Genomic DNA, 12,281 nt, shown 5'->3' on the forward strand with positions numbered 1-12,281 from the left:
GGTGTGGATGCTGATTACAGACCGAGCCAACACCAGCATCAGCAGCCAGGTTCCCTGCAGCAAGCACCACGAATCGAATTCACAGTAAGTGTCTCCGCCCCTCAACTACCCAAGCCTAGATCCCAAGAACTGACTTCCCCCAACTCCGCTAGGACTTAGGATGTACACTTAGGTGTTCGCCTGCTGGCCGGGATCCTGCCTCAGCGGGTCAGCCATACCTAATAGCTGTTTTGGTGCCGACACTCAACGCAGCATCCCCAGTACCAATAACTCCTGTTGCGGGAACTCAGATCCACAAGCTGGCCGCGCGGAGCTGCAGAAACAGCAGCTGGAATGTGGGCCCCGTGCTGGCTCTAGGTGCGGTATGCAGGCGTGTCCGTGTTTACGGCGTCCTGTCGGTGGAGATAAGCTGGATGCGTTCGAGCATGAGATAGCGCCCCAGCCCAAAGAAAAGTCCTCCTTTATTTTAGGCCGTAATGAAGAAACAAAACCTCCAGAATGTCCCTTTCGAGGGCCAACCAGAACTCCCTGAAATAAAGTAACCAGTGGGCGATTGTGGGAAGGGGGAGGGGAGGTTTGTTTGGAGCTCAGCGGTGTCCGGAGATGCTGGAGGGCCAGAAACAGCAACGAGGTAGACACCAGCCACCTTTGCGGGTATGTTGAGAAGCTGAGGTGCAGGCAGGAGCCGTAACTCTCTCTCTCTCTCTCTCTCTCTCTCTCTCTCTCTCTCTCTCTCTCTCTCTCTCTCTCTCTCTCTCTCCTTTCCCTACTCTCCTCAAGTTCCGACAGTTGAAAAAGGAAGGACCCTTCGAAAGTTGAGATTATCTCTGGGGCCATGGACTCGGACGCCAGCCTGGTGTCTAGCCGCCCGTCGTCGCCAGAACCCGATGATCTTTTTCTGCCGGCCCGAAGCAAGGGCGGCAGCAGCAGCGGCTTCACGGGGGGGACCGTGTCCTCGTCCACGCCGAGCGACTGCCCGCCGGAGTTGAGCGCGGAATTGCGAGGGGCCATGGGCGCTGCGGGCGCGCATCCCGGGGACAAACTGGGCGGCGGCAGTTTCAAGTCGTCTTCCTCCAGCACTTCCTCGTCCACGTCGTCTGCAGCCACGTCGTCCACCAAGAAAGACAAGAAGCAGATGACTGAGCCCGAGCTGCAGCAGTTGCGCCTGAAGATCAACAGCCGCGAACGCAAGCGCATGCACGACCTCAATATAGCCATGGATGGCCTGCGGGAGGTCATGCCGTATGCGCACGGCCCATCGGTGCGCAAGCTCTCCAAGATCGCCACGCTGCTGCTGGCGCGAAACTACATCCTGATGCTCACCAACTCACTGGAGGAGATGAAGCGACTGGTGAGCGAGATCTATGGCGGTCACCATGCCGGCTTCCACCCGTCCGCCTGTGGCGGCCTGGCACACACGGCGCCACTACCCACCGCCACAGCCCACCCCGCAGCCGCAGCGCACGCCGCGCACCACCCGGCCGTGCACCACCCCATCCTTCCTCCCGCAGCCGCAGCCGCAGCTGCCGCAGCCGCTGCTGCAGCGGTGTCCAGCGCCTCCCTGCCGGGCTCCGGGCTGTCCTCGGTGGGATCCATCCGGCCTCCCCACGGCCTGCTCAAGTCTCCATCGGCTGCCACAGCCGCCCCTCTCGGAGGCGGGGGTGGCGGCAGCGGTAGCAGCGGTGGCTTCCAGCACTGGGGCGGCATGCCGTGCCCCTGCAGCATGTGCCAGGTGCCACCGCCGCACCACCACGTGTCGGCCATGGGCGCCGGCAGCCTGCCGCGCCTCACCTCCGACGCCAAGTGAGCGGGCCAGCGGGGGTGCGTTCTGGAGAGCCAAGGGCTGTGGAGCAGCCAGGACTGGCCAGCGCTGGGGCTCCGGAACTCCGTTGTGAGAAGGGGAGCTAGACTACGGGCTGGGCCTAGGGGATTACAGGGAGTCCTGTCTCTGGGAACGGAAGTAATGGGAGCATTTGGAGCAATAGGGAGCGAGGCACACTTGCTCCAGAACCTGGTTAACTCTTTGACTGAACTCTCGGTGGCTCTGGGAGACGCCGCGGTACAAAATGGCCACAACTCGCGGGTACCTCCATCACTGGAACGCCCACTCTGCACCGCTAGGAAGAGTCTAAAACTGTCTTTCCCATGTGCTCAGAATGACTCCCTGTCTCGGCTTAGGCAGCTTGTAGCCAAGAGGTAGATCACAGGGGCACTTGGCAACCTTTACCCATTTCGGGCCAGGTAGGAGACTCCCAGAAGCCGCACTATGGAAGCCACCGGCAAGCCTCACTCCCAAGGTTCATCCCTGACCCAGGGCCAAGGGCCCTAAACTAGTTGACGCTGGCGTGGGTACCAGAAGCACTTAGGGACGTGTCCCATTTCCATAACTGGGGAAACTATGTGGTCTCAGAAGTGTGACCCTCTGTCCTGTCTCTCCTGTTGACTTGTGGTTTCCTAACAAATCTGTGAATGTTCCTTTTTCCGACCACGCGAGCAAGTTTTACAGTCGCTCGAAATAGAAGCACTTGCGGAAGGGAATAATCCAAATTACCGATATGGGGGGACGGGATGCTTTTTAGATCTTATTTTTAAATAGAAACCACACACACCGCCCCCCATTCTAAGCACAAGGTAATTTGGTTTCTTACCCGATTGGGGATAGCTGTTTTAGGTACCTGAGGGCTTGCCAGAACAGTAACATCAAAAAGTCGCTGTGAATATCGTTTGCGTTATTTGGGAGGGGGTTCTGTTGGGACTTTGATAATTTCTTGTGTATGTAAATATAATATAAATGAAGTGCACGATACTAGGTTCTTTGTTCAAGTGGCTGCCAGCCCCTCCGGAGTCTAAGCCGGCTGTTTTCTTTCGCTGCGCTACAAGGCGGGCTTCACGGGGCCGGCCGTCTGCCTCCTACCACCCCAACTCTCCGCGCGGCCCCTGCAGAGTCGTATCTATCATCTGTTTTATTTTTGTAAAGAAAAAAGTGCTAAATAATATTTATTACTTGTTTGGTTGCATAAAACGAAACAAATGATGGAGTGTTGAGATTTTAAATAAAATTTAAAGTAAGTCGGTGTTTTCGGTTGTGTGAGAGAGTGGGGGGGGGCGGCAGGAGCCGCTGGGGACGTGATTCCTCTGGGGACGGATTTGTAGCTAGGTTTGCTGGCTTAGCCTTGGAAAAAGATAGGGGATTTTTACAACTCCCTCCCCTAACACATGTTTTCTTTAAGAGGGCGCATACTCCAGATATGTACCACAGCTTTCTGTGCTTTTTAATGTCTCACACCTACTTGGAAACTGCTTTTCCCTTCAACTGAAAATTGAGCAGGTTCAAGAATGAATTTTCCTTGTGGGAGTGCAGAACTTTGGGCCTTCACGTACCAGGACCCAGCCTTTGCCGAGCTTCTGGGAGCTCTAGCGTCGCACTCTCCTGCTATGGTTTTATATTCCTTGTGCTCCAAGGCTTCGCTGGCCACCACTGGGCACCTGGATTCAGCCAAGGGACTCTTGGGGCCCCAGGCACAGCAAAGTTCTGCAGGGGGGTTGGATGAGGACTCACTAACCCTTTGATCCTCTTTCCATACTTGCTACCCACGCGCTAGCGAAGTAAGGGTTCCGGTAACCTTACTGGCCTTAGGGCAGCTTTCTCGCGCACTCCAGCAGCCCGGGGAACTTTTCTTTGGGCAACTTCTGTCTTCTCTCGGCCACCGGGTTTCTTAGAATCCTACACTGCAAATGTGGGTCTTCACTTTCAAGAGAGAATCTGTGCAGAAAAATTTAAAGTTTCAGCTTCTCTGATAAAACTTGAGGCAGATCTGGCTCAGTGCTGGCTCAAAAGCAGGATCTCTGACGTGTCAGCCTGGTGCCGGGTAGCAGACCTTTCACAGATGGCATCTTTGGTGGCCACTGGCAGAAGTTATCTAGACTTGGAATTAGAGATTTCCCTGCTTTTTTGTTTTGTTTTGTTTCGTTTTTAGTTCTCAAAGTCCAGCCCATTCAGGAGTCCTTCACTCGGTCCTAAGTGAGGGTGGATCCTTCCGTGGACCCGTCTGATAGCTCTGACACAGGTACTTCTCCCATCTCCAGCGAGTATTGCTTGTCGCTTGTTGGCTAGTGCAGGCTCTCCGTGGTGGGATGTTTCAGGCCCCACCTCGCTTATCACAGAAGCCACCGCCGCCACCACCATCACTACCACCACTACTTTCTTCTTCCTTTTCATCCTTTTCTTTTGTCCTTTGTTCCTCTTCCCCCTCCTTCTCTCCTTAAGGCTAGGAGTCGTTCGGAATTACTGGGACCCAGAGAAGAGAAAGGGAGAGGATCTGTGGGTACCCGAGAAAGGTCGGGCTCAGCAGGGTCTAATCCTGTTTGTTCTGAATTCCCATTTGAAATAAAATTTGCCAGGTGTTTGGTCCAGCCCCTGCCCCCCCCCCCCAAACCTAAGGATGCCAGGACTTTGTAAATCCCCAGAGCCTAGCTAAGAACCTGGTGGTGCAGAGATGGGGAACTTTGTGGTGTTTGCCTGCCCAGGTCTTAAGCATAGAAGGACAATTGTTGCAAGGAAAGAAATCAGTCGGCTTTGCCACCTCAGTCCCCAAGTATCTTAGGTCCTCCGCAGTGGGAAGGCCTGAGCTCCTGGCTGCTCCCCCCTATACCTTGAAAAAGTGCTCAGGAAGAGACACAGTAGACCTCCAACTGCAGCAAGTCGCTCCTGACCCAGGGTGGGCTGAGGCTGCCCAAAGTCAGGACGGAGGTCTCAGGTCACTGTTGATCTGCGGGTGTCTCCAGAAGGCCATGAGTGACCTCCTTCCAGGATTTTATTTTTCCTTCCAGTTCTGAGCAGCTCCTCAGCCTCTACTCTGCCATGTCCTTCTTCATGGCCTTCGTGACTCCACAGCTCTCAGCCACAGGGCCCAAGCACTCATCAGACACGAGATCTGAGAGACTTAAGTTCAGAACTCCACTAGCGATGGGGGGTGGAGCGGGCAGAGCCCGGTGAGCAGGGACAGGGAGAGGAACTGAGCCACCTCCCCTAGCCTCTGCAATCCCCCCACTCCACACACACACACACACACACACACACACACACACACACACACAGAACCCTTGTTCCCCACTCTGCCCATAGGGCCCAAGTCCTAGCAAAGGGACTGATATCCCCCGGGCTCAGTGTTGGAGGACTCTCGGTGGGACTGGCTTGAGCCAGTACTTCTAATGCCACCGAGGAGTTCCACATCCTAGTGACAGAGAGCAGAAGTGTGAAGCAAACTGGCACAACACGTGAGTGGAGGAACACGTTTCCGAGGCCCAGAGGTGTCCCGCAGCGAGGCCGAGGTCTTTAGTGTGGCCGTGGGAAGATGCAGTACCAGGGACACCCTTGATGAGCTGGGGCTCCTGTGCTCCTTCTCCTTTGTGGGTAAAATGCTGGAGGTTTGCTTGTTTGTGGCCCAGTTTGGGTACATGGGCTTGAACTTGTGAATGATGAGCAATGCACTCTACAGCTGTCCTATTTATTTACCTATTTATTTATTTTGAGACAGGTTTTTACTAAGTTGCCCAAGCTGGCCTTGTAACCCAGGCAGGTTTTGGACATTCAGTCTTCCTTCTTTAGCTTCCCGAGTAGCTAGCACCACATGCCTGTACCAGCTATGGTGCTATGTTGGAACATGTACTCCTATGATGTTCTCATGTGTTCTTTGATAGAGAAATGTCTCTTTCCGACTAGAGCAGAATCAGCATAGAAGTCCATGTGAACTGTATTAAATAAATATTTTTATGCAGCCTGCAAGCTCATCGTAGGCGAATCCCCCACCCTCCAGCTCTTCCAATAGACTCCTTTCTGACTATGGATTTTCTGTCAAGCCTTTCCCTCCCCACAGAGTACCAGAAGGGATCCCAGGAGGCCTTCACCAACAGCCATACACCAAGGGCAGTAAGACATCTTGTGGGTGAGCAACTGTCATTCTGCAGACCTATCATGGGGACCAGAATCAGGCCTGGCTGCCCAAAGAATAAATAGTGATGCTCCTAAATCCGCCCCCACTGCTGGGGAGAGGCTCAGGAACTGAGTTGGCTTGACCACTGGTCAAAAGCCCAGTCTCCCATTCAGAGCAATTACTCCATTCCCTGGCAGAGTATAGGGGCATCCTAAGCAGAGGTTAGGGTGGAGGCTCGGCTCTGGGGGTGCTCACTAGATAGGGATCACACACACACACACACACACACACACACACACACACACACCAATTTTCAGCTCGCTCCCAGGGGCCGAGTTATTGCCATATGGCTGCATTGTCTGGCTGCAGGTTAATGAAGAAGGGTGCAGTTAGGACCCAGAGCTGAGCTGGCAACTTAGGCTATGAATAAACAGACTGGACAAGGAGGTGGACACATTTATTGAAGGCTAGTGGGCACAGCCCTGAGAGTGTTGTCTGTCAACTCATGGATTTCTCACAGTTAACTCTGAGGAGGTGCTTTTGTCCCATATTACAGGCCAGGGACCTGTGTGAGGGCAAGTGAATGGCATAGGAAAACAGCTCATAAGCTCAGGCAGCGGGCTTGTCCTATAGGAGTCTGTCTGATAGAACCCATACCAGCCCCAACCCCAGATCCAGCAGTCCCCACACTGGCTTAGCTCCAACTGGGGAACTCTTGAATCTGATGCTGCCCCTCCCCTCAACAGGCACTAGGGAAGCTCCTGGGTGCTCCCCCTAGGTGCTTGGACCCCATCTGTCCCTGACGCTTCCATCTGGGTTACAGGCTGTGCCAACAGACTTTTGCAATTAGCGGGCTCGGATGGGCGCATTGCAAGGGTGGAGGAAGGGCCGGAGCAGGTGAGCCGCGGAGGCTCCTCATTAGGGGCTGTCGTTACTGCCAGGACAGCTGCGGGATCCCAAGCCCCAACCCCTAAAGGGCTGAGCTTTCCGAGCCTGGGGAGCGATTCAGAAAGGCGTCGCCTTTGCGGAGGTCATGCAGACACCGAGGCGGTGGGACTCCAGAGCTTCTGCTGGGACTGTGCACTCACCTTCGTAAGACTTCGGACTCAGCTTTTCAACACCCTGAGTCCCTATGCTCAAACGCGCCAGTGTGTCGAATTGGCACTTGAAATTTCCGTTTGTGAGTTCGGAAGCCAGACAGCCTGGCAGAACAGTAACTACCTTGGAAGCGGCATTTAGATTCCCATTCCTCCAACCACCGTTCCTCCAACCACCGCGCTGTAGCATAAAGGCCTACAGGGGTTGCTTTGAAATGTGCTCCCTAGGTCTCACAGCTGGGTGCAGCGGGGCTAGTCTTCAGAAGGATTCCCTGGGTGGCTGAGCGCTCTGCACCGGTTCTAAACACAGCAACTGGCTTGTGCCATGCAAAAACCTTCTTTTGAAGAGGGTGGTGGCTGCATAGTGTCTGGGTCCACTAGTTGAAGAAAAGGTTGGAGGTCCTCCTCCGAGAAGTGGGAACGCAAAGCCAATCAAAAGTGCCTACCTTTGTGTGGGGACCAAACAGGCTGCTTGAGGGTGCACACACATCAAACTCCATGTACCTGAACGGGAATGGCTTGTACACAGAGGGTAAAACACCTTCATAGGACCATCCAAGCCCACGTTTGCATACACACCCACCAGCTAGTGCTCTGCGCACTAGAAGCTGTTAGCTGAAGTTCTCAGATTTGTAACTGTCTCCCTGGCTGCCATGACAGCTAGCCAATTCTAGTCTCTGGGAGCTGAGCTTTCTCCTCCCAAACCAGTCTGACTCTTGGAGCTCTCTTCCTGGTGGCCTGGACCACAGAGAAATTCCACCCTCAGGACAAAATCAGTTCACAAACAATTTCCCCCTCTTTTTTCTTGGAGTAAAAGCCTGCCTTGGAGACTTTAGGCCTCTCAGAAGCTGTGAGATGTCAGACCAGAGTCTGTCTCCTCCACTGTAGAATGGAGACAAGATGGGCATTCTCTAGTGTGCCCTGGGCAGGTCAGGCTCCAGCTATCAGAATGCCCTGTGTCCCCTACTGCAGAAGCCTTGGGAACTCTCAGCTGGCAGGAGGACAGTTAGGCCCTCTGTCTATGGCCCTCAGATGACCAGCACAGAAACATTCTGAAGTACAGCCAGGAGCCTCAGAGATGAGACACCTGGGAGCGGGCTGGGGGCTCCCCTCACCCCCAGTTCTCCCCTCTGAAAACTATTCAGGCCAAGTCAATGCTAAGGAAGACACTGGAGTCCAGTATGGCTTAGCCAACACAGGAAGGAAATTACTTCAGCCAGCCCAGAGGGGCACTGGCAGGCAGCTTCCACTTCAGGGACAGAGAGCCTGGGCATCCAGGGTTGTCCATCTTTTCCAGCTCAGTTCCAGCTTCAGTGGATCGGGCTCGCAGTGCTTGCCATTCCCTCCTCATACCCCCTCCACTGGCAGGTTCAGGACCTCAGCCACGCCCACCTACCCATCTGCTTCCTGCCATCACCCACTGCTTTGTCCACTTACTTCATTTAAGGCAAAAAAAAAAATGTTGCCATCAGCCCTTCCTGTCTTATCCTTTTCCTATTTTAATTAAGGTAAAAATTAAGTATTGTAAGGCATGGGGAGGAGCTCAGTCAATGTAGAGTTTGCCTCACAAATACATCTGAGCTTGATCCCCAGAACCAGGTAAAGCAAAGCTGGATGTGGAGGCTTGGCTTACAAACTCACCGCAAGGGAGACCAAGACAGGTGGGTCCAAGGGCTTGCTGGAAATCCAGACTTAGCCTACTCGGTGAGTGCCAAGCCAGGAAAAGATGCAGTCTCAAAAAGAAAATACAAACTAGATAAACAAACAAAAAAAAAAACAGAAAACAGTGGCAGGCACCTGAATGACCCTTGAAGCTGTTTCCAAAACCATATTGGCATCCTTTTATCTGACATACATTGAGCACAACAGAAGACTCCCAGGAGGGCAAATCCTGCCTCACCATCTTGGCCCCACAGTTTGTCCCCATCTTTTTACTCTGGGCAACTAGAAACCAACACTGAAACTGACTTAAGAAGCATGTTCCCTCAATCCCACCCCTGAGACAGAGCTTCTCTGTGTAGCTCTGGCTGTCCTGGGACTCACTCTGTAAACCAGGCTGGCCTGGAACTCACAGAGATCCCCCTGCCTCTGCCTCCAGAGTGCTGGGATTAAAGGTGTGCGCCACCATGCCCGCCCAGCTAAGAAATGTGTTTTTTAAAACAAGAGCTTTGAAACATAGCCCTGACTAGAAGCAGGAAATGAAATGAGTTTTAACACTTGCAAATCAAGGAATTACGTTTCATACAGAGGCACAGAAGCTCTGAACATCAAGATCAGAGCCTCCGCCCCCTTTATTGAAAATAGATACTTTTCTCATAGAGTATATCCTGGCTACATTCCCCCCTCCCTATACCTTAAGGTCACAGTTTTGCTTTTCCTTTTCAGTCTTCCATACTCCCCTGGCATTTCCAGCCCTCTATTTTCTTCATCTCATGTTAAGCTCAGTCATATTAACTGACCCCTGTATCCTGAGCCCTGCCAGGCAGCGCTTGCTTGCTAGTCCAGCCATTCGATCATTGACAGAATGGCGTTCAGTGACATTCACTGAATGGGATCAACACATGCAGGTGACTTTTGGCTTCCAGGCCTTTTTTTTTTTTTTTTTTTTTAAAATAGAGAATAGAAGAGTTACAGAGCTTCCCTGGGAGCCATGTACAGGACAAAGCAAGCAAAATCTAGCTCCACAGAGTAAATCAACAGATTGTCTTTTCAAAAAAAAAAAAAAAAAACCCGGTGTCTTGGAGGCCCTGATATAAAGAAGAGATCACCTGAAATATTGGCTAGGATCAAAGCAATTACTAAAGCTGAAAGGGAACATTCTCCACGATGAACACATGCTGCTTCTGAGCACAAGAAGGTTGCAGACCTCGAGATGTAAAGGCATTCTGGGGGGAATGGGCGTATGGGTAGACAATTTCTTCTCATTCTTTGGAAGGCAAACTCTTTGGATTTAAAAAAAAGACATACATTTAGTTGGATAAGTCTAATTTTTTTTTAAAAAAAGATGTCTTTATTTTATGTGTATGAGTGTTACCTGCATGTGTACCACAGGCATGCCTGGTGCTGCAGAGGTCAGGAGAGGATGGGGGAGGATGGGGCCAGGGATACACCGCTGCCCAGCTCATTAAGTATGCTTAAAAAGAAGAAAGAAAGCTGGGCTTTTTGGCACACTCTTTTAATCCCAGCACTGGGGAGGCAGAGGTAGGCAGATCTCAGTGAGTTCAAGTCCAGCCTGGTCTACAGAGCGAGTTCTATGACAGCCAGGACTACACAGAGAAACCCTGTCCTGAAAGAGAGAGAGAGAGAGAGAGAGAGAGAGAGAGAGAGAGAGAGAGAGAGAGAGGTTAGGTGGCTATATTTATCCCAAATGCAAAGCCCTCCTTTTGTTGAGTCTGCTGGGCTGCCAAAATGTTCGTGCAGAACGATCACAGCTAAGAGAACAATGCTGAGCGAAGGGCTGGCCCTGTGTTAATGTCCTCATGCCTTTCAGGCTCCAGCAGACAGCTGTGGCAACAGTCAGGCCTGCCTGCCTGGGTCAGAACTCAGCCCCAAGCCGGTTTCCAGCTCTGTCCTATTCTAAAATCCCTGTTTGTCTTTGGAGAGAGGACGGTTGTCCTTGGAGGAAGGGACATACCCATTCTCCCCAACTCAAAGGCGAATGCGCCAGGAGCTGGTAAGCAGAGGTGTGCTTCTGTTAGGAAAGGGGGAGACTGGGTCAGGCTAGTGTGTTAACGTGTGGGTGTTACCCATCTGCTCCTTGACTTCGACATAGTGTGGCGAATGTGGCCCTACTCTCTCTCCCTTTCACCCAGAAGAGTCTCTTATATTACACTCTGAAGTAAGTCAGTAGGGAAGGAAACTGATCCAAATCAATACCAAAACTACACAGGCCAGACCGTGGGGCTGGGCGGGGGTTTGGGGCTGTGCCAGGTCATGGGACTGGGGGATAAAGAACTCAGGCAATAAAGTGCTTGCCTGGAGCTGGAGAGATGGCTCAGCGGTTAAGAGCATTGCCTGCTCTTCCAAAGGTCCGGAGTTTAATTCCCAGCAACCACATGGTGGCTCACAACCATCTATAATGAGGTCTGGTGCCCTCTTCTGGCCTGCAGACATACGAACAGAATATTGTATACATAATAAATAAAAAAAATAAAGTGCTTGCCTTGCATGAGTTCAATCCCCAGAATTTACATGAAAAAAGCTAAGCGTGATCCTCAGGAAAAAATCCAGGTGTGGTTGCATGATTTGTAATCTTGGCACACGAAGACCAGAAAGTACCATCAACCCCTCTGCTGGGAACCAGCTTAGCCTCCTTAGTGAGTTCTAGGCCAGTGAAAGACCTGGTCTCAAACCAAAACAAAATAGTGGCTGGCACCCGAGGAAGGAATGATGCCTTCTGTTGGACTCTGGCCTCTACATTCATGTGCATACACATGCAAACACCCACATATATGTATATGCACAGATGCATACACACACACCTGGGCACAATATAGACACACACTTGCATACACTTAGCATCCACACTGTACACGCGTGCAATTTCTGGGCACATGCATAGACACACATATGAACACACACATGTGCACACACACTCTTTCACATACATGCACAAGCACAAACATCAACCCTTTTGGCAGCTACAAAAAAGAAGCTAAAAAGAAATGCTCACCCCTGTTTGCCACATCTAAAAAGGAAGCCCCTTCCGTCAACCAGGAAGCAAAGGCCACAGCAGGTGCGGTTGGGCCAATGGCCTAAGGTGTCTTTGTCTAGGACAAACCTGGGGTTCAGTGCCCATCTTTAGTAATAAGCCACCCACAGAGCCATGTGAAGCTTGTTCTCTTCCCAAGCTCACATCTCCAGGACTGGGCACTGGGACACAGTTGGGCAATGGGATTGAGGGTGGCACACAGAGAATGACACTTCACATCAGTGCAAAGCAGTAAGCAGCAGAGGCACACGGACACCTGAAAGTACCATCAACCCCTCTGCTCCATAGTAGACACTCAGGTTTGTCACCGACCAGTGATCTTCAAATCTGGTCTAGGTCTCACTCTGTTCATGGAGAAATCCCTGGGAAGCAGGCATGAGCCCCAATGCCACCAGCCTATCTGGGATGCTCGGCACCTTTCCCAGTAATGCAGTGTGGCCAAGTGTCTCCCGAGACCTCAAGCACCCACTGCTGGGATGGAGCTGCACAGCCACCATTACTGCACAGAGTGTGGTGGACAACATGGAGTGGAGTGGATTT

At 52.1% G+C, this 12,281-nt stretch overlaps 1 protein-coding gene across 1 annotated transcript; it reads left to right on the forward strand.

The window, feature by feature from the left end:
* Nucleotides 1-797: 797 nt before the first annotated feature.
* On the forward strand, nucleotides 798-3,006 carry Olig2 (oligodendrocyte transcription factor 2). Its single transcript, XM_050164827.1, has one exon. It carries the CDS (start codon nucleotides 836-838, stop codon nucleotides 1,805-1,807), a length of 972 nt encoding a protein of 323 aa, XP_050020784.1. The 5' UTR covers nucleotides 798-835; the 3' UTR covers nucleotides 1,808-3,006.
* The last annotated feature ends 9,275 nt before the right edge of the window (nucleotides 3,007-12,281 follow it).

The sequence above is a fragment of the Alexandromys fortis genome, unplaced genomic scaffold, assembly GCF_014885135.2.
Source record: "Alexandromys fortis isolate MF-2015 unplaced genomic scaffold, M_Fortis_MF-2015_v1.1 scaffold_162, whole genome shotgun sequence".
NCBI lineage: Eukaryota > Metazoa > Chordata > Mammalia > Rodentia > Cricetidae > Alexandromys > Alexandromys fortis.

Excerpts from the sequence above, each read along its gene's own strand:
- Olig2 (XM_050164827.1), top strand. The coding sequence starts at position 836 with ATGGACTCGGACGCCAGCCTGGTGTCTAGCCGCCCGTCGTCGCCAGAA.